Source organism: Melospiza georgiana, chromosome 3 (genome assembly GCF_028018845.1).
Source record: "Melospiza georgiana isolate bMelGeo1 chromosome 3, bMelGeo1.pri, whole genome shotgun sequence".
Lineage (NCBI taxonomy): Eukaryota > Metazoa > Chordata > Aves > Passeriformes > Passerellidae > Melospiza > Melospiza georgiana.
The window spans coordinates 103,415,791-103,438,127 of record NC_080432.1 but is presented as its reverse complement, the minus strand read 5'-3'; the positions used below and the strand labels follow the sequence as shown (position 1 = coordinate 103,438,127).

Here is a 22,337-nt window from a genome sequence, read left to right as displayed (position 1 = left end):
TACAAGTGCCATTTAGAAACCAGAGGTGGGAATGAAGGAAACCTCTCCTGCTCCAAGACAAAACCAGAGCAACAGGAAGGCAGCTATGACAACGTTCTGCTTCCAGAAACACTTTTGGGCAAAGTGGGTCACTTTTGTAATACTGAGGATGCAGGACCTTTTGCCCTTATTAAAAAAAAAAAAACAAAAAAACAAAAAAAAAAAACCAAACCCCCCCCCCCCCAAAAAAAAAAAAACCAAAAAAAAAACAAAACCAAAAACAACCAAGCAAACACAAAAGAAAAAAAGCCAAACCCAAAACATGTCACACACACAAAACAGGTAAAACCAATAACAGAATTTCTCATTCTGCTCACTTTTTTTTTTCCCTAAATCAAACGGAATTTTCCTTTAAAAAAGTAAAAATATAAAAAACAAAGATACATTAGAATATCCTACTGTCCAGTAAATGTTTTATAGGCAATATTTATGGAGGAAAAAATGCATCAAGCCCTACCTTTGACTAAAAGTAAGCACCCCAATGTTCCTTTCATACAAAGGAATGCTGCTTCTAGTGCTGTTGATTTGAATTATTCCTATCACCACAAGTTGAATATGCGTTGTCTTCAGATATATAATCGTAAATCTAGACTAATGCTGAAAAAACAAATTCTAGTGAGAATGCTGTGCCATTGATAAGCTAAAACCAGCATATCATGAGAAGGCAAACTAATCTTTCCATTTACTTTGTAGGCTGGATGCTTGATGCTTAACACTAAGAAGTCCAAATACCCTTTTTATCACTTATAACAGAAGAAACCTTTAAAATGCCTTTGGTGCATCAACTTATTGTATGAATGTTTTAAAGAAACTCGCTAGTACTATAGGAAATAAAAGTGGGCTTTTTTGTGTTGTTTAATACTCCAAGTGTCACTTCATTCTTTAAAGGGGTTAGAACAGAGGAGGGGGAAAAGGGAGGAAGTCTTACTTAATTTGTTGCATATGTCCCAACGTGTTATACAACTAAGTGTATTATACCAGAAAACTAAAGCAGTCTGCACCATAGCAAACTCTGTGTAACTCAAAATAGGAGGCTAATCTGGCCAGAAGCAAGTCAAAATTTCAGTGAAACTTCCTCTCATATTATATATACACACACTTTACAAGCTACATCGAGTGTCCTTTCATATTCCAAAAGAAATACATTGCAGACACCAAACATACTGTACTTTTACTTAAAGGCTTCATCAAACCATATGTGCAGACACTTGAGAAGATGAGAGTGTCAAGCTTCCTAGGGTCCTAGAGTCAAAGAAATTCTGCTGCCCCCCACTGCTAAGTAAGTGCACTCCTTCCACGGGGGGCAACATCTGCCGATCCGTCATGGTTCCACTTGGCGAGGACCCCAAGAAACTTCCTTGGGAAGAAACGATTTTCTCAGGACTGGCAGCCAGTTTAGGGGATGTGGAAAAGTTATATCCATAGAGCGCACAGGGACTGTGCAGTCTAAACGTGTTGTAGGAGCCTTGGTGGGTCTGGTTAGTGGTAAAGGCATTGCTGGATGGGGAGGGCATGATGTACTGGAGCTGTGGAGACATCCCTGAAATCTGCATGGATAAGCCAGTCTGCGGGCAGCTGAAGGCATCCCCGTCGCTGCCGCTCATGGACATATTCACAGTTGTGCTGCTGGACACGCCGACGTAGGAGGGAGTCCTGGGGGCAGCGAAGGTCTCGCCGCCCTGGCTGGTGAGCCGGTTGTAGGTCTCGGCCAGGGAGGTGCTGTACCTGTTGAGCGCCAGGCCTGAGCGCGCACACGCCGTGTAGTCAGCCGGGGCAAGGGTGCACAGCTGGCTGGTGTTGGGGCTGAGGTGGAAGGCTGGAGAGGAGCAAGGGGAGCCCGGTAAAAGGTGAGGGTGGGTAGATGGCACTCCGCTGCCAGATCCCTGGAGTAAAGTAGAGGAACCTGCATTTCCTGGAAGAGAATGTTACAGTGTAAGAAGCACACTGGGAAAGGTCCGCTTCCTAGGTGAAAGATCAAGACCTTTGTCTTTTATAGTAACCCTTGAGATGAAATCCAACTCATATTAATTAAAAACTTTTACATACATGTGCAGGAAAATGTGTGAGTGAACCACATGCATGTTTCTAAAGAAACAACTTGACCAAGAAAGAGAATTGAAGTTATGTTTTTACAACCATCGCTCAGTAGTTAGAGCTCCTGTCCAAAAGGTTAACTGCTTCTTCTATGACATGGAAGGAAATTTCATGGCAGTTAAGATGTAGCCAAGTGAGTACCCCATCACAGGAAGCCTTCTTCAATATTATGAGTTTTGTCTTGTCTATGCTCTTGCTACAGTGCAGAATGTGTTTCAAGTGCTCTGTGCCTGTCGCTGTCAGAGCACCAGCTGAGGAACCAGATACTTAGCTCAGAGGCTCTCACAGATAACAGCTTCGGGAAAATTCCCAACTTCAGAACAAAAAAACTTCTGACTTCAAACCAAAAAAATTCTAAGAACAACCAAAAAATTCAGAATAACTTCTGAAGGAAAAGTGAGGGCTGAACACTGCACATAGCTGCTTCATTTCTGGAATGGGTAGGTTTGCAGCAAACTGTTTGCAAATTGTTCATTTACTGATATCAGAACTTTATATTACAAATACCAGTGCTGAATGCTCCTGAAAGCACAATGCTTGCCACAGGTGAAGCCTTTTCTCAGGACTGAAAGTTTCCCAGCTGCAAGGAAGACTTCCTTTTCTTAAAAGATTGCATCTTCCTGGAAACTGGGGCCTTTTACAGTCTCCCAGGCAGAAGACACTTAACAAGGAAGATGTTCTGTTTATGAATGACACTAACAATCAAACAGCTTGATGCTGCAAAGAGAGAAGTTCTGTCAATAAGTTAACAGATTATCATAATAGATGAGCTAGTAAAAAGAAAAATATATTATTAAAGAACACTGCCTGCTGCTGCTTCTCTGTTAACAGGACACCACAATCACAAGGCGTCATTAGGCACTGCCACATTACAGAAATGATAAGACACATTTTTCTTTTAATCTCCATCAATGCCTCCGCTCCTGAGGATGGGCACTTTCAGCATTAACAACCAGGACACATTTCTAATGGGGTCTTTCACAAAGTCTCTATGTCCAAGGTATAGATGGCTAAAGATTTTGCAAGTTGCCATTCCCAGAATATCAAGAGTAACTTCAACAATCTTCTTAACCTCAGGCACCAGCAGAAAAGGAAGTGAGAAGCTCAGGGCAGCAGTTCCCCTACTCCCAAACAATGCTCCTACACACAAACAGCCAATAAAGCAGCTCAGTCTCCTAAATGGATTAACTGCATCATCAGTTGCCTTTCAGTCTTACACAGTCTGACAAGGTATTTCAGGTCTCATTCTATCTTCTCATTAAAGGCCTTTTTGATGAGGCCATCCTTCACCCCCAAAACTCTGCCAACACTCATCCAATGACTTGGCACAAACCTTCCTTTCAGTTGCCCACATCAAGCACTGATACACAAGATTTCTCAAAGGAGTGAACCAAAAAGCTGGCAAAAGCAATTTTTCTGAATTTCTCTATGTTCTGAGTTTTTGATCTGAAGATGTTTAACAGCTTTGCAATCAATACATTATCAAGAAACCAGACTGGATGTCTGTAAATTTGGTAGCAGAAAATGCAAAGAATTGGGAGCAAAATGTCTGATTTAGCTGGGAAAAGGCCAAGAGGTTTTCTATGTGCATTGGCGTATAATCAGGAAATAAAAGAACTCAGAAAAGAGTACAGAGCTTACACTCTCTGTCCAAATGGGCCATTGAAATATTTTTCTCGTTCATGACACTACCAGCACAGTGGGAAAAGTGGAAACAAAGTTTTTCAACAAAGAGTAAAGAGCAGCAAAAATCAAAACAGAGAGGTGATGCATTTCTTTAAGCTCTAGGATGCAGAAAAAGTTGTTGGCCCATTTACTGAACAATTTTCAGGTCTTTAAGAATCATAAAGAGGTTCTAAGAAGAAAAAAAATTAGGCTTCCTCCTATTTATTCATTACTTAAAAGAACATTTCTTCTCTCATTCAGTTTTAAATTTTTTTTCTTAAAAACACAAGTAATTCCTATGCTGCAGTTTGGATGTGTACAACAGAATTCATCTCTAAGTGATCTCTACCTTTTGTATCTAGCCAGAGCATAACACTAAGGAATAGGTCATTCAATCCTTAAATAACTGGTATTCTCCTCCACATGTCATCTGATTTTTCTTTACAATCTAACATTTTTATTGCCATTGGGGTTGAGTTAGCATTAGTTTTCTAACTTAGAATAACTCTGATGAGAGGGGATGGCTGTACTGTGGTTAGTTAGTTGGTTTTGCCTTGTGAGGCAAAACCATTTACCTAAAGCTTTGTAAGGTATGATGGGCAAAGTTTCATCTTTCATTTTTGTTTTGAAAGAGCACAAAGACACTTGTTACCTTGTTTGGGTATCCCAGGTATGTCTTCAAATGTAAGTGTCCTCAGAGAAGGTCTCCAGAAGGCATAAGACTCTACCAGAGCTTCCAGTCCCATTCTATTTAGAACAAAAGAATCATGGTGTCATGAAAGCAAGCTGTATTTTGCCACACATCTCTGAATACTCCACCTCAGAAACATATAAATATTTCAGGATTATTTTCAAGTTGATTTTACTTTTTAGAAAAGAGCCTTACAGCCCATCCATGAGGCCATAGGGACCTGCAACCACTGGGCTGCACAAAGTGTTTTCCAATTCCACAGGCCTGGCTCTCTATTTCAATATTTTGTGCCTTTTGGGAGGGCTGTTTGAGTGGGAAGATTTGGCTAAAATGATTTTAAATGTTTTGCTAGTATATTTCTTAAAGAGATCATTGCTCTGGCAGTTAGTTTTAACTGCCAGAGGAATAATCTGCTATTTCTTCCTAGAATAGAGGTGATCCACTGGCAACTTCTATTAAAACAGGATTCCCAGTCATTACTGATGAGCTGGAAAATTGCACTTAGAACATGAGCAAGGCAAGGATGTACAGCTATTTTGCTACCAAAATCATGTCTAAAAAACAACAGTGTTGTTTTGCTGAGCAAAATACCTTTAGAAACTAAAAGTTTTAGCTCTTTTCTTGCAAGTGTCCTGAGAAATCAGAACTGTGTAGACAACGGTGTCAGACACTATTCAGAAAACTCTCTGCTTCCTGAAGATAAAGGCCCATTTGTTTTCTGACAATTATTTGTGAATAATACACCTCAGAGGTATACAAAATTAGAGGTATAATTTTGGTGTTATTTTTGGCTGCTGGGCCCCAGAGGCCTGTTGAGTGTCAGCATCAGGCACACACCAAATACAAGTGCTTGCCTTTGAGCAGCAGTATTTGTAAACTTGAATTATGCAAATAGCCCAGTCTGAAGCAACCGGCATGTTCTGGTACTACTCCTTCCCGCAGGAACACAAATGCCTGTCAGGAAACATTTATAAAGCGTTTATTAGCTGAACCTGGCCGAAAAAGATAGCCTTAATTTTCTGCAGTAATGGTGAATTTTCATTTCTAGTTAAAGCGGAGATAAAAGCCACCTCCTGGAGGAGTGTAGCCAAGGCGATAATTTATACAAGATGCCTTTGAACAATTTCCGTATTTTATCACCACCCTAATTTGTGCTATCAAATGCCCAAGTTTATTTAACAAAACAGTCATGTTTTTCCCAAAGTATTTAAAGGGAGAAATTCTGGTCCTTTCCTGAGTAAAAGGTTTTATAGGGTCAAACTTAAGGCCCAACTGAAGAATGAAACTATTCTCAGCACCTAAAGTCTGTTGCACTTTGCAAATGCACTGGGAATGTTTTTAAAAGGTGAAGCTACTGATTTCTGTAAAATGGCCCATGGGACTGAACAGGAATGACCTAGAAGGGCATATTTTTAATTAAACTGAATTACTGAATGCAGCAGTGCAGAGTGAGATAGCTGCATAAAAACAATATTGAAAAGTTTGGTATAATTTAGCCACAGTATTTTTTTAACCTTGTTGCAGACTAAAATGCCTCAATGATAAAAACACCAGCTAGAACAATGAGGATAACAGAACCTTAACATTTAATTTCAGTATTTAGTAACAGAGCAAAACAATAATCTGCTGAGTATAGCAATAGAAATTTTCCCTGACAATTAAAATTCTGAGCTGAATTGCCAAACATACTTATCCAGTAATGCAGACTACAAAAAAAAACAGTGATACTGACTTCAGTAAAACAATGTCAATTTGCAACAAACAAGAGTTTGCAGAGTCAATTCTGTAACGAGTGTGTTTGTAGAATAAAAACACTCAGACCTCATCTAAAGGCTGGTCCAAAACATTTTAGAGATGTTGACTCTTCCTTCAGAACTTCCCTCCCTAATCAATTTCCATTTAAAGTAAATTTCAATCAAAATATCTTGCTTTTTTTCCCACTGCCTGAACCATACTATTCCTAGCAGCCAAACAAAAACCCCCTCTCTGGATACACCCAGTCCCATAACTGTATTTGTGTGGTTGCAGATGCAGCACTCCTACATCCTCCTCAGATAATTCCAGAGCTGTCCTGCAACATCAAAACCTGTTCAAAACTAATTTCTGAACAATTCTTTCCTTGCTGTCTAAAAGGATATCTTCTCTTGTTTCGTATGGAAGAAATTCTAGGTCCATCTAAATTTGCACTTTTCAGAGGATCAGGGTTTCACACTTAGGAGATTCCATAGTACTTATTTTATAGTTCTGCAAACAGCAAGCACAGCAGAGACACTGCCTAGGGGAGAGAGAGCTTTCAAACAGGGCACGTATGGCAACCCTCCTTCTTCCCAAAGTACACACAGCATGTTTTGCTTCTTCAGTCACTGCATTTACCTGGAAGCTACTGTTCACTTCATTTCTAACCAGAAACCTACAAAAGAGGGCAAAACTCTATTTATGTGAGTGGCCAGAACACGGATTCTTATTTCTTGCTAGAAGACAAAATCTCAGACATACTAAAAAGAATAGAATTCATACAGTGAATGTCTGTAAATCTTTGCAACTACGTCATCCCTTCTATAAGCAGTCATTTTCCAAAAACTATAGTCATTTACTGTCCAGCTTCAGGTTTTATGTAACTTGGGTTTTATGTAAAATGGGCTTTAATGCTGTAACTTCTGCTAACAGAGAAGCTCAATAAAACAACTATCAAAAAGAAACTCTCTGATCATTCCTACCAGCACAGTTTGCTCCCTTCTCTGCAAGGCCTGGTCATAAATATAGCAGCTGCAGACACCAAACACAATGTGGTAGCTGGAACTGATGTATACTATACACCACAATGAAATACTGGTTTTTTTGTTTTTTTTTTTAGCTGAAATGGTTTAACATACAATTCAAAACAGGCTTAAGTAGCTTGCATTAAACAGTCATTGGATAAAATACCTCATTGGCACTGGCAGCCTGGACCAGACCTAAATCTCCACTTTGCACTACACAGATTTCCCACTGCTATTTTGAAAGATTCACGGATCAAGAGAGAACAAGCAATTAATCAGTCCATCCACCACAGAAGAGGTGGAAACCAGCCTCATTTCAAGGTCTTCTATAGCCTGCTAGGAAAGGTATTCACCTAGGAAGTGATTTAAAACTCTTTAGACTAAATAGACACTTGAATACAGGTCTCCCACCTCCCAGGCAAGTGTACTAAACATAAGGTTACTGCACAAACCAGTTTCTCCCCGTTAACGAGGAAACAGTCATTAACCCATCCTATGTGCCCCTTGCTTGCAATAGAACCTGAGCTTGTAGTTTGACAATAGCATCTGCAACTTGTTTCCAGCCAGGAGAAAGAGGAGATTTCAAGCACAGCCTGAAACCACAGACCTGAGTATACATTAAGTCCATCTGCAGCCTCCATGGTGTGTCAGTGCTTCCACTGAAAGGAAACTGGAGCACATGAGCCAAGCCAAGTGCCAGTCTGTTCCTGACCTAGATGGTCAGAGGTGTAGCAATGGCCATTCCCCACAGAGAACATTGCTGGGAAGCCTGAGTGGTCCCTCAAGGAGTCTGAGTTCTCAAATTAGTTTGTCTGTAAGTACAAGTGCTGGCTTTGAACAGCCTCCACAAACTGATCCTGTCAGCAGGAAGACGCCCAGCTCCTCCCCAACACCTACCTGTTACGGCCCGAATCTCTGAAGCCTTTGGCGAATGGGTTCCTATCGATCTTCAGACGAGTTATCTGTGAATATTATTAAGAAAAATTATTGCCTGTAAATTCAGATAAGTAGCACAGAAAACAACTCTACTGACAGAAAAAAAAGCTGACAGAGGAAATATCTTCATATTTGAATGGTTTAAGATTGCTGTCCTGAAACATAGCAAAATAAGGACCAATCTTCTGATCATTATTTTTGCATGTCCCTGGAGAAGCTAATAGGTATTTAAAGCTGCCAAATAGCAGCAGAAATTACTGAGAAAAAACTTCAAGCAAATGTCATTCTTCATTCTTCATTTAAGAGAGTTCACTGTCTAACTGCAATGAAATTTAAATTGAATTTTATTTCTGTACTGGTCAAGAGGGGAATGTGAAAAGAGAGATTATCTCTAGGTTATTATCCTCCATGAAAAAAAAAAAAAAACCCAAACTAAACAAATCTACCAAAAACCCAGCAAAACACACCACACCCCAAATAACTGTAATTTATTTTAATAAATGGGAAAATCACCAAAAACTTATATTTCAGTATTTACATAGCTCTCCTGCTCCTCTCTTTGTGAAGTTATCAATGAGTATCTCAGAATTTCAAAAAACACAGCTGCAATAATTTATACGGAAGTAATAAAATGTGACAATAATAACTATGTATGCTGAAACTTAAACGAGAGGTAGAAAGAGCTGAGTGATACAACCTGCAGTTCACTTTTGACTTTGAATCCAGATAAATTGTCCTTAATAATATAGGCTGAATGCAGTTAATAAAAACAACTGCAACTTTCTTCAGAACTCAGCTTCTCTGTTAAGGTCCTGGGAGTATTAAAAGCACTGGAGTCAGGAACAAAAGTGCTTTAAAAAGTCTCTCCTGACACATATCCACATTTAAAGGTACAGAAATACCTTTAAAAATTAGACTGCTCTTTGCCTTGTTCTTCAATACTGTTTTTATAATCAAGACACCATTAAGCATGCTAATTGGACTGTGTGATCTTAATAATAAGAAAGATGTTTTTTACATGCAGCATCTCTGAAGGCTCAGGTACAGCCTCCAGGCATTACAGCAGTACTAACTAGTAGTGAAGGCTACTTTTAGTAAAAAATAGATAGCTCTATTTCCATAAGTGATATAATGACAGCGTCTACTTTTCTCCTATCTCTTACATCTCTGGTCTGCTCTGAAAAGCCCGTAAAGTGCTAACCAGAAAGCCTGAATTACCTGTTGATTTTGGTATGCTGTGACAGTGGTGAAGACTGTCTCGGGGAAGGAGAAGGCTTTCACCCCCTCTCCCGAGGGGATGGGCTTGACAGGGGACAGATCATCGCCGCAGTCTTTTCGGATGACGTGGACACGAGGCTGATATTTATGCATAGAGTGAAGGATAATCTATGCAGTCATGCAAGGAAAAAGATAACATTTGTTAGAAAGGACACCCTGCTGTTTCAGGACTAATAGCTTTTTGGAACAGATTATGGTATGTGTTTACCATGCCACTTACTGGAAATCAGATGTTTTCCTTAACCTCTGAAGGTTCTTGTTACAGTAGTCTAATCCCTGTGCATTTATGTTATTACAAACCCTAAGTTTTTAAAAATTACGACTCAGGAGCTCCAAATTCAGAGATTGGCTCATTTGAAACTGGCTCAAAAAAAGGAAAAAAAAACCCAAAAAACAAAAAGAGAATTCAGGAATGAAGTCTAGGTCCCACTACAATTATGAAAGTTTTGTCACTTTTTTCCACTGAAGTCTGGATTTGACCTAACAGGATTAATAGCAGCAGAAATTTGCCTTTTGTTTTTGGAATCTTCAGGATGTACTACTAGAGCAATTTTTTCCTTATATCCCAAAGGCTGGAAACAAATCTTGGTTGGAACACAAACTGAGACTCTCACACTCTGAAGAAGCATAAAATTAAGAGTAAAATGATAACAAAATCCAAAACTCCAAAGTGTTACTAGCAATCGATCCATAAAACAGACAGCGAATTTCAATTAAAAAGCCTTCCCAGCATTCAAAAAACTCAATCAAAAATAAATCATAAAAGAGGAGTGGATGCATACTGCATAAATTAAACACACAGATACCTCTTGGTACTGTACCTCAATTTTAAATGAGATTTAAAATACAGAATTTTTCCTCTATTTTACTCCACTTCAGCTAACCACTATTAAAATAAAAAATTTCAAGAAAAAAAAATTGAAGTTCAGCTATTATTGTTGGAAGACCTAAGAAATTAGTAACTTGATAAATAAACAGTCCTATGGCTATTGGCCTGTGGAACCACTAATCAACATTCTGGGGAAGCTTTTTAATTTCCTGCTCCTTGAGTAGGCTCAGAATGTGCGTGTGCTCAAGCACTCAACAGAGCCCCTATGTCAGACTCCATGGAAGTTCATTCACCCAAATTATATAGAGGACATTACATTTGTTTGGATATACTAGAGTTTGGCTAGTTTAATACACTTGGTCCTGGCCAGATTACATGACCCTGTTTTGGTAAGGCCAGTTTCTGGATAATCAGGGGTTTTATTATCCCTTAAGTAAGGTTTTGACAATGACATCACAGGCTCCAATTAATTTGCTCAGGGAGTGTCCTATGGATGTTCTCATATGAAGTCTTTTTCGAGTTTCTGAACAGAGCAAGATTTTTTGTTGTGCAAAAGTGATTTCTCTTTTACAACACTCCTTTCAGTTCTCCAATGGCAAAGATCTACAAAATGAAAATGCAGAGAGGGCAGCACATTCCTCACCCCGTTTCCCTGTGAACAGCCAGTGGTACCAGGGGAGATGCTGGTGCAACAGAAAAAGAAATTATCAAGAAAAGATGTTGCACAGTTCATATCCACTGCAATTCTGTGCCTTGCCATTTGTCTGGGTGCCACTGCTGAGCATGCCATGTTCTCTCCCACACGGATTACTTGACCCCATCAGCTCTGTGGTGCAAACCACTGCTGGCCCACACATCAGTGATAACCCTGGCAGCTACAAAGAGCTCTGCTCACACATCAGAACAAGTGATATCAAAGCAGCACATGGATGAACACCTCCCACTGCTTATCTGGGTGGCTATTACAGCTAAACTGATCCATGTCATCTCCTAGGAACAACCTGTCTGGCCTCTGTCTTTTACTGAAATTTTCTGTGCTGACGTGCTGTTTTGGCAATTAGCAACTCCACAGCAATATTTTTTTTCTTGATTTTGTACCATGTCTTCTAACAATGGGATCTTTGTTCATGATCTGAAGGACTCCAAACTCTAAATAATGCATAACTGCAAAGCCCTTGTGAATTAAAATGCAACATATGAAGACAGGACATAAAAGGAGAGGGACATGCAACATCTCCACTCCAGAAACAATCTAGCTCTATTATTCAAAGCATCACCTAAAGCTACTGTAAAGAAAAAGCTAAGGGAAAGGAGACTTTGGCATTTCATTTCACAGGGCTTTCACATTTAAAAGCACCAATGGGATCTAACAGTTTATCTGCAGTAACAGCAACTTTCCCTTCATGCCCTTAAAATCCAACACAAAAATCAGAAATCTCACTGTGTTCCCAAATATGAACTGGCATTACATTCAACTCACAGCTGAAGAGCCTGCCTCTCTCTACAAAGTCCTCACAGAACAAGATGAAAACACTTCATGCGGGAATAAACCTCTCACAAAAAGTAAAATTAAACTTTGGCCACAGCAGCTGTCAAGAAACCATGATCAGACAGGGCAAGTAGGAGGAGGCAGAGCAAAGGCCACCAGAACTCCTGCAGCCACAAAAAGCTGGGATTACCTCTGCAATGGCTTTTGAGAGCTGCTGCCACGATGAGGCCTCAGAGCTGACCGTCAGCATGAGCACCACCATGGCACAACCATCTCAGCCAGAACAAATGAGAGCCAGAAACTCCTTCACAGGGGAGACACCAATCCTCCAGCCACTTGGCTGTGCCAGGACTACATGGTCACCTCCCCACTACCAACACACTCCTTGCTGCTGCTTTTGCTGAAAATCCTCCTCTATCCTCCCTCCAAAGCACAAGCACGCAGGCTCTCTGCAGTTAGGGAAGCGTGTGGGGCTGAGGAGCACAGATTCCCTCTGTTCTAAGATGAAAACTGCAAGTGCAAATACTGATGTTTCACAGCTTTCCATTGTGACAAGAACATATAAGTGCCCATTGACTGTAAGCAGAGCTCGCTACTTGGAGCCAAGTCTGGGCAGAGTTACAGTCCGCCTCTGCTTCCAGCCTCGCCCCGCTTTCAAATGGGGAAAAAACCCACCCCAACCACCAAGGAACAATTAACACACTAACAGCCTCATTTTCACTAAAAGTTAAAAGATGTTCCTCTGCATCAAAAAATACTCAGTTGAAAAGCATGGAAAATAGCATAAAAAATGTTGACTTTTCTCCTCCACTGAAATTCAGTTTAAAAACTGCATTGAAATAGAAAAATTAGCCAGCTCTAACCAGCCAGTGGGAGAGACTGCTTTTACAATGCAGCACTCACTCCACAGATGAGAGACATTAACAAAGAGCATCCAGACCATGCACTTTTCAGTGACAACTGCAAAATCCAGGTTTACTTTTCCTTAGTATCACAACTTAGATGAAACACATAAAAGCTATGTGTATGTCTTAATGACTCTATAGTATTTCCAAAGCAGGAAATTCACTCTGGAACTTCTTTTGAGATCAGAAACACACAAGGAAAACATGTCTGTACAAATTTTGCTTCATGTCCACAGACGACAAGTGGAACCCATGTATCAGAGTGTCTTGTGTGCAGATAGGTACTTCAAAAACCTCTGAGCTCAGCAGCACTATAAAACTGCACAGTCACAAAGTCCCACTTGAAATGCTGATGAAAACAGCAGCAGGCAGCATGGAACCTGGAAAGTGCTCGAGCAGTGAGGCTCTTAGAGATGGCTGATCTCCTTCCACAGAATGCTAATCCCAGGGCAACACGATGCAAGAGGAATGAACTGGCTGCCACCAACTACTGCCACAACATAAATGCTGCACACAAATTCTACCTTAGAGCCTGTTTGCAAATACTGTCTCTATTCCCACTGACATGAACCACTTCCCTCAAAGATCCTGAGAGTTAATACTCTAGAATAGGTAAAAAGGCTCTAGACTGACATAATGCAAGCTCCCTACCTCAAAGCCTTCAAGATCAAAACCGACCCCCAGAACTTTAACACAAAAACTCTGCAAAAGCTTACACCTCCAACAAGCACAGGAAGCATAAAGGAACAAGTTCAACAAGGATTAAATTGCCAGAAGCAGAAAGCAGGGAAAGCGTTCCCAAAGAACAACAGCTAAAGGCCAATGCTGCTTGGTGGAAACCCCACTGAGGTTTCTCTGAACCACTCTGCCTATGCACGAGAGGAAAAAATCTACTTTCTAATAATCTAAAATATACCCCATGTCCCATACAGGGGTGGGAGAATCAGAACTTCTGATACAAGAGTAAATATTGGAGGGACTCTACAGCCTTGACTCCTAGCTCTTCTAATTCGCCACCCATCCCCTGGTACCCTCCTGAGAAAAATGGTTTCTTCTTGCTTATGAGAAACAATTGGTTTTTTTATATTCATCACAAAATATGATTATTCGTTTTCCATTATTGCTAGAGGCATTCAGAGGCTACATAGCTTTTTCAATACAGCATTCCACACTACCATAGCTTTAAAAGAAAAAATGTACCCATTGGAAGAGACACTTTTCTGCTTTCTGCTTTTGCCTTTTCTGGTAATTATGAATGACATGTTTGCAATTTTCCAGATTTGAGAAATATGAAATTATTTTACAGTCATCCTTCTTTTGTCCTTTTATTTTAATACTTAAATTTCCATTTTGGGGAGGAGGGGCACTGCCATAGCTCTGAATCAGTTCAATGTGTCTCAAATCACTGTACTTGAGCTTTGCTTCGCTCGTTTCCAAGCCAAAATACTTAACTAAAGACCAGAAAATTTATATCTCCCCGTATTACAAATAATGGTGTGCTGTGTATACTACACAAGTTTCAGTTCAGAATAAACACAAAGCTAAAATCTGGGATGGAAAAAGAAGAATAACACAATTCTCTGCATAGCTGAGATTTTATCACAGGGCAGTTTGCAACTGCAAGTGCACGGATGGACCACACAGTACCCGCAGATCGTCCCTCTGCACCCACTGAGTACAAAAACCATCTCACTGCTGGAAAAGCAACATTTTATCCATTTGCATCTGCTTCACTTTCAAATCCCTTACAACAGACTCAGGATTCGGGAAAAACAAGTCCCACTTGAGAGGAATCACAAATACACAAATGATGGGGAAACTGAAGGAACTTCATGTGCTAACCTTAACTCAAATGGACACGGCCAAATAAGACCCCATAACTGTAATTCTGAAAAGAAGCAATATAAAACCTCTTTTGTACTATCCTAAGAAAAGCACTGCTAACTTAAGAGGCATGAATACGCCCCCATTTCTTTTAAGGAAGAACAAAAAAAAATAATGAAAATTATTGCACAAATGGAAGTGTTTTTATCCTTGTTATCACATTTTTTAGGTCAGCCATGCGCCCGTATTCCTGCCTCTGATCATTGCATTTTCAAACACAAATTAGGGAGAAAAATCTCTGACTATGTATTAGCAAAATACCTGGCTCAATGTCACAGAGCTACAACCATACTGAAAGATGAGTGTGGTATCTTTGTGCTCCGTGCCAGGTATATTTTCTTTCACTCCTTTCCTTGAAGGAGAAAGTATCCTGGTTAATAAATTGGGTTACGCTAAGGACAATGGAATCCACATTCTGTCTCAAAACTTTCCTCTAACATCTTAAAACTCTACCACTTGGAACTCGATGCTTCTTCTGAAAGGATGCCAACATTTGTCATTTATTACAGGGGTTTGTAAAATCAAAGACTTCACCCCAACTAAAAACAATCCTCATTTTTTAATTATTTCTTAAGGTGTCAAGTAAAACTATTTTAGGGATTGCTGGAATGATACTGGCTTACATCTGTCATGTTTCAACAGTTTTGAAGAGAAAAGGAAATATTAACATAACACATTTTGTCACATTAGATAATGTCATAACTAAACAATTTAGAACTTGCAAACAGAACACTCATACTGCATACGTCTTCGCCAGCTTTTCCAGAAGTAATGAGCCTCAGCTGTGAAAGGGTCTTGCTTCATAAGGTATGCAATAAATCATCATCGGAGCAAACCCAGCTCCCATGTTGTTCGTTTTTGACTGCAATTATTAACACCTCACGGGATTTCACACAAACGTTTAGGTTAAGAAAATACTTAAGTGTATTTTTATTCACGTGAAGTTATTACACACTATTAATGTTTCTCCTAGCCACTTGTGAATTAGAGTCCTTTTCAATCAGAGGAGAAGTTGCGAGTAACACGCTCGGTGGGAAATACTGAGAGCAATTCTGCCCCTCTGTATTAGGCAATTTAGCCTTGTAAAGTCTTACTTTGCAGAAGGAGTTCTCTATTTGAGGGGAGAGTAAAACAGCAGGCTCTAATAAGCAGTTAATTATTAGAGCAGAAAGTAAGAAGCTTTTAGATGTGGACAGTGAAGCTCCAAAACAACTCTGAAAAGTCAAGCCTATTTCTGGCACCCCGCAGCTGCATGTCAGAGCCTCTCAGGGCTGAGCAACGTGCCTACACATAATGCCACCGAGAAAGAGCAAGTACTCACATGCCCCTGATCATCCAGCTCGTTATTGGTAAGCTTCAGTTTGTCGAAGCTGATCACTTGTCTCATCCACGTCTCCCCCGAGGCGGGTGAGTCAGGGTGAATATAAACGCGAGGCGGCACCGGGGAGTCAGCATTTCCAGCCACCATCCACTTGGAACTATGATAGACATACCTGTAAAAAAGAAAACAAATACCTCTAACCACTAGCACCAAAACAATCTGTTAGACCCATTCAGCATGAATAAATTAGGGCCCGTGCTTATAGCAAAAGCCCATCAATTAACAAAACATGAAAAAGCACAATTTTGCATAAATAAAAAGAAATCTTGTTTGTTTGTTTGTTTGTTTGTTTGTTTGTTTCAAAACATAGTCCTGGCACCTGCAAAAATAAAGTTAAAATCCATGCTCTGACCTAACCTTGCTCTTTCTAAAATCAGTCACAGTCTCAACACTAGGTTTCAAAATGAGCTTTAATCTGGTGTCAGTTCATTGACTGCTACAGCTCTGCTCTGAAAAGGCATCAGCAAATAGGGAAGAATCTGGTCCTTCTTTTATCAAATTGAGTAGTAATTCCATATTTGGAAGATTTATCATGTTGAGTCTAATAAAAGACTCTATAAATAAAGCTATCGAAGGGAAAGAACATTATGATAGAGAAAAACAATGAAAGTATGAGAAACTATGGTCTTGATATTTTGGTAGACCATATTAATAGGCTTAAATAGTATTGCAAAAAGGCTAAAAAAATGAAAACATGGAGTCTGTGTTTCATTTGATAGGCCAGTGCTGACAAGATGATTTTATAACAAAAATTGTGCCTGCTTTGGTTAAAAACCTATTTTGAAGGCAGGCACTTCACAAAGCAGTTTAAAAAGCATTAATTGAAAGTTATCTTTTTCAAGTACAGTAAAAATCCAGTAATTCAGCTGTATTTTTAAATGAAAACAAGAAAGACTTCATCAAATCATATATTTGCACAATTCAGTTCCTTATTAGAAAAAGACAAGCAGCACAGTCAGAACAGAAAACAAAATGATCCAATGCAGGTGTCGCTCCATACAATTCAGATCAAGCTGCATAGCTAAGATCTAGAATGGTGGAGAAATTCTCTCCTGCAGACAAATTCTCCACCCCAGAGCACTGTTGTAACATTTTTCATTTATTTTATATTTCTTGGTTTATACGAAATATATGCTTTTCCTGGAAAAGTACATAAACTTATAAATGCACATAAATAAAAATTCAGTGATAAATACACATTTTGAGCTACAGCGTAAGCTTCCAAACATTTATAAGGTCAAATTTTGCTGGAAGTCCAGACCTATATGTAATTTTCTTCATTTCCATTAGTTTTGCTATCTGCTCTGTCAGCAGGCTCCATGTGACTGCTGTCATTTCTATGAAATTTAAAGATCTGCAAGACAGTGTGTGAAGCTGCACAAACAGCCAGAGTTGAAATAACAGACAGCAATAAAAAGCACAGAATAGAAAGAGAAGAGGCACCAAGTAAAACATGTAAAACATTAACATTTAGTGGAAAGCTTAAAGGCATGAATACATGATAAAAGCTAATACATACTAATACATGAATTAAAAAATTTTAGTTTGCCAGCTAAGAAAATACCATCCTTCCTACAACTCTCATTAAGTTACTTCAGTTATCTGGGCACCATGTAGCACACTGTGAAGACAGTGTAGGTCAGTATGACTGTAATTATTTTAAATGAAATGAGGTTTAAACAATTCATACTCAGTATAACCGCTTTTAATTTTTAGTATTAATATTTTAATAAATTTGGAATTTTTACCTTGTTTTTTCTATGGATTTATGAATTGTTCAGACCTTCTAGGAATTATACGTTTAGATTGTTAAGCAAATGCGCACATGTAACACAAAGCAAAAAACAAAAAAGCTTCCATTTGAACTGTGCTGCACTGGTACAAGGAAAAAAGGAAAAAGAAGCTTTTTTTCCTTCTATGGCAGATACAGGAAATAATCCCCTGACTGTATATGCTGAGCATCATCAGCCCTGGTGTCTGGTGCCCCTTGTAGAAAAACTCAAAATCAAAAATGGTCCTAAGAAAGGTCTAATACACCACACAAGAAAATGGCAAAATAGCAGTCAATGAGGTAAGTACAGGAAAAACACAGGACAGCATTTGCTTAGGAAACAAGGCAGCATTCCTGCAGAACCAACCTTTTAATCATGGTCTGAAATATTCCTAGTTCTAGAATTAAATCTGCAGCGGTTTTCCCTACATTATACTAAGTATAGGTTAAAACAATCAAACCCGCAATTGGTAAAGACCTGATCCTGTCTCCTCTGAGCTACTCTGGCCAGGCTTCCCCCCTGGCTACTCTGGAGCAAGGGATTGCATCTGGGAAGCAGGACCTTGGAAACGGCTTCAGCTCACAACAGGAACTGCTGCGGGCCCAATCCTGCAAAGGTTTCCACAGGACAAGTGGCTTCTGCAGAGCCCAACCAGCTCCCTCAAAACACAGCTACCCTCGAAACAGTGAGAGCTTAGCACAACATTACTACTCCTAAATGTTCAGAGAACAACCTCTTTTGTTCCTCACATCATTCTCCAGACAATAATGCCATTAATTCTTTAAATAACAGTAATTAGAAACATTGCCTTTTTTTAGTTTAAGCAACCAAATATCGCACTTTTTAAATTAAATTCTATAAGCTATTTGAAGCATGACTTATTTATTAAGTCACATTACATAGCTTGTAAGTTATTTAAATCAGATATCCATGCTAATAATGTTATCAGTTAATGGTAATACCATTTGGCACTAAAAAATGTACATTTTCATATTTATTGGTTAATAGGAAATAATTCCTACTGACAGGAGCAGGAATAAAATATTATAACATTTCCTGACTGCACTAGAACTGCACTCTGAAAGCCCAGCCTGAGCATCTGCCCGCAGTACATACACAGTGTGAGGCAAAAGTATCATAAAGAGCTTCAACACAAATTTTAGTTGCCTTTGCATACTTGGTACAATATGGTCTTCTAAAATACACTGGGATGAAAATAAGAACCTTCAAGGAGAGTTAAACATGATCTTCTGCTAATTTATGTTGTGTTAATATTTTCCTCCAACAGCCAAGCAGCCTATGGCTTACATCATATGTTTTTTGCCTTAAAGTCATCATACCTGTATCTTTTGTTATCCACTGGCACAATATCCATAGCAATGTAATACTGCTGATGTGGGTCTAAACCTGAGATCTTCACTCTCATTGCAGGAAACATCCGCCTGAACATTGGAAAGAGAGAGGTCATTTTTAATACGAAACAGACTCGGGAATGGTTGTTTAGGAAAAGTAACCGCTTCGTGGGATTTTCCTCGTTCTTCCTTTTAGCCTACAGAGTCCTTTTGGACGATTATAGTTACATAGCCATGAAATGGCCCATTCGATATGTCAAAACAGATTTCTAAAGTGCATTTACTCGAACAATGCTTTGTATGTTTGGGGATACGCTTTGGGAGTACAGCTATTACCACATCATTTCAACTTTATTGTTAGACAGTAAATCATTTGGGTTTGAGACTTTACTTTAGCAGTACACACATTTAAAACCTATTTGAGATATTAGTAAGAAATGTATTCCTGGAGATGTGCAAACACCACCTCCACCCAGGAAGCCCGAGGCTTACAGAAAGGCAAATTGCCATTAAGGTTCAAGTGACAGCAGAAAAATGGTGTATCATTGCTGTAGCAGCGAATTAGAAAGCTAAATCTACGGTGATACAATTATAACACCGCAAGGATGCAGTTATAAACGCCAATGTGCCATGCTCTAACCCAACAATATGGTCTTTATTGACACGGGACTTCCTGTCTGCAACTTACTAAAGGTGAAGTGCGAGAGCTACCCTGTCTTTGAAAGGTATAGTAAAACTTCTTTATTGAAAGCAGAAACGAACCTACGAGCAAATTTCTGAAAAAAAAAAATAAAACAAAAACGACAAAAAAACCAAACGTTCAAGATTTAGATCCTTCTGTGGAGAAACGGATTAATTAACCAATGAGGTGGTTTGAACATAAAACTGCCCTTAGCTCTTAGCTTGGCATGCTTTTTAACAGAAAATTTCATTCTTGAAGCACCAAAAAAAAAAAAATGTCCTAACTGCACGCTAATAAAATACTCTTCTGTATTTTATAAACCTGAAAGTTATTCCAGCTTACTCAGTATTTGCTGCTGTGCTAACAAATATATATATTAAAAACCAATCCATTAGGATTTTTGTTTACAGTAACTACTCTTATCTCCGCCATTTCTGAATAAGCAGGAAGGTAAAAACCTGACTACGGCTAACTAGTTTTTGCTGTTATTTCAGTGCACCTGTAAGATAAAACAGAAATTCCCCGACTGGACTCTCTTTAAGACAAATGCAGCTTTGTCCTGTTTAAGACTGCGTTTCAATCATTAATAAAGCCTCTCTGAAAATGCAGACGGTAGCATATGGATTCAATAAAATATGTTTTTGTAATTTCTAATAAGTTCAAATACTTTTATACTTCCCAGGTTTTTACCATGTGTATCCCCTGGAAAGGGGAAAAGCTTCCCCCCAGAAGGGCACGGCGCTCCCAGACCTCGCCCTAATGAACAGGAAACCCGAAACGCCACATGCTCCCGTGCCCATCTAACATTATCGCCATCTACCTGCCTCGTAAATCTGGAGGGTTCCCCCGGTCCGGGCCCGCTTTGATGTGCCCGCCCGCCCGGGAGCGCGCGGGTGGCGGCCCCGCCGTGCCCGTTACCTTCCCGCCTTGGTGATGATCATCTCGGTGCCGATCTCGTGGAAGCGCTTCCAGAGCTCGGCGCCCTGCAGGTCCACGCGCGGCGCCTGCGGCGTGGGCAGCGGCGAGCCGGGCCGGGAGCCCTTGGGGGAGCCGCCGGGGGAGGCGGCCGGGGAGCCCGCCGGGAATCCCTCCTCGCAGCCGCCTGCGGAGAGAGCGGGGCAGCGGTAGCGGCCGGGGCAGCGCCGGCTTCGCCATCGGGGTGTCCCTCAGCCCCGGCCGAGCGGCCAGGCCGCAGCCTCGGCTCCGGGGATTGGGCAACCCGAGCGCCGGGACCGCCGGGCTGCCAGGGACCAGCTGCCCCCATCGCCACCACGCCGGGCCCGGGCCGAGGCGGGCGCAGCCCGTGCGGGGTGCGAGGACGGCGGCGCATTTCGTTTGGCTACGGGCTTCTGCTCTGCAGCGTGAAACCGCGCTCCCCTCCACACACAGCAAATTACACACACACATATATGTAGGCGCTGTGTATACATACATACATATATATATATATATGTATATATATATATATATATATATATACATATATATATATACATATATATATATACATATATATATATATATATGTATATATACGTATACATACATCTACATATATATATATATATATGTATGTATATATGCACACATAATTATATACATAGTTGCATATGCACTTTCAGCAGCACACATACACATATATGTCATATAAGCTTTTGCCTTTCCTCGGAAACAGGGCTCGGGACAGCCCCCGCCGTCGCTGCACCGCGCCGCGGCCCCGACAGCCCCGCCGGCAGCCGAGGGGCGCCGCGGATCTCCCCGCCAGGCCGGCGGGAAGGGCCGTGGGTGCCCACGCAGCGTGGAGACACAGAAGGGATAACGGGGAATGAAAGCGCCGGTCGCGGCGGGGAGCGGGGATGCCGAGCCCGGCCGAGGAGCGGGGCCGGGCAGCGGCGGGAGCGGGAGCGGGGCGGCACTCACCGGCGGGGCCGCGGGCGGCGCAGCCCAGGTCCATGTCCCCGCAGGTCCTGCCGGCCGCGGCGGCGGCGGGAGAGCTCTTGGTGCAGCAGCCGCTGCCGCCTTCGTCCTCCGCCGCCTCGTCCTCTCCGCCCAGCTTCCTCCGCTTGGGCTGCCGCGGCGGCGGCTGCTGCTGCTGCTGCTGCTGCTTCTCGGCCCCGATGAGAGCCTCCACGGAGAAGGCGTGAGCCTTGAGGCTCATGGTGGTGCCTGGCGAGGACCGCCGCTTGTCGGCCATGCCCGCCACCCTAGAGCCCGCGCATCCAGGCGCCCCGCGGCCGCCGGCACCGGCACCCGCGCCCGGCCCGCCGCGCCGGCCGCCCTCCCGTCCTCCCGACCGCGCAGGCAAGGGGCTGGGGCTTTTCCTCGCCTTTCTTTTTAAATCCGAGTTATCAGCCAAGTTTTTTTTTTTTTTTTTGGTGGGGGGGGGGGGGATTGTTTTGGGTTTTTTTTCAGTGGAAAAAAATTCTATTCCTTTCTGCAGATGCGTTCCTTCTCTTCCCCTCCTCCTCCTCCTCCTCCACGTTCTGCCCCGTCTGATGGGCCAGGCAGGGCTGACATGGGTAACAAACGCTCTGCGGACACAAATTAGGGCTTGTAATTGAAATTTGTTGCCTTGATCTGT

At 41.2% G+C, this 22,337-nt stretch overlaps 1 protein-coding gene across 1 annotated transcript; it reads right to left on the bottom strand.

Annotated features, from left to right (window-relative positions):
* Positions 1-1,226: 1,226 nt before the first annotated feature.
* Positions 1,227-21,950, bottom strand: TBX18 (T-box transcription factor 18). The gene is made up of 8 exons (XM_058020976.1): positions 21,673-21,950; positions 20,675-20,902; positions 19,063-19,164; positions 15,891-16,062; positions 9,403-9,570; positions 8,146-8,210; positions 4,451-4,545; positions 1,227-1,951 (listed from the first exon to the last, which is right to left on the bottom strand). Exons 1-8 carry the CDS (start codon positions 21,948-21,950, stop codon positions 1,227-1,229), a joined length of 1,833 nt encoding a protein of 610 aa, XP_057876959.1.
* Positions 21,951-22,337: the final 387 nt, after the last annotated feature.

Excerpts from the sequence above, each read along its gene's own strand:
- TBX18 (XM_058020976.1), bottom strand. The coding sequence starts at position 21,950 with ATGGCCGACAAGCGGCGGTCCTCGCCAGGCACCACCATGAGCCTCAAG. Across the intron at positions 4,546-8,145 it reads AGAGATTCGGGCCGTAACAG|AATGGGACTGGAAGCTCTGG; the intron begins GTAGGTGTTGGG and ends TGTTCTAAATAG. Across the intron at positions 1,952-4,450 it reads ACCTGGGATACCCAAACAAG|GAAATGCAGGTTCCTCTACT; the intron begins GTAACAAGTGTC and ends ATTCTCTTCCAG.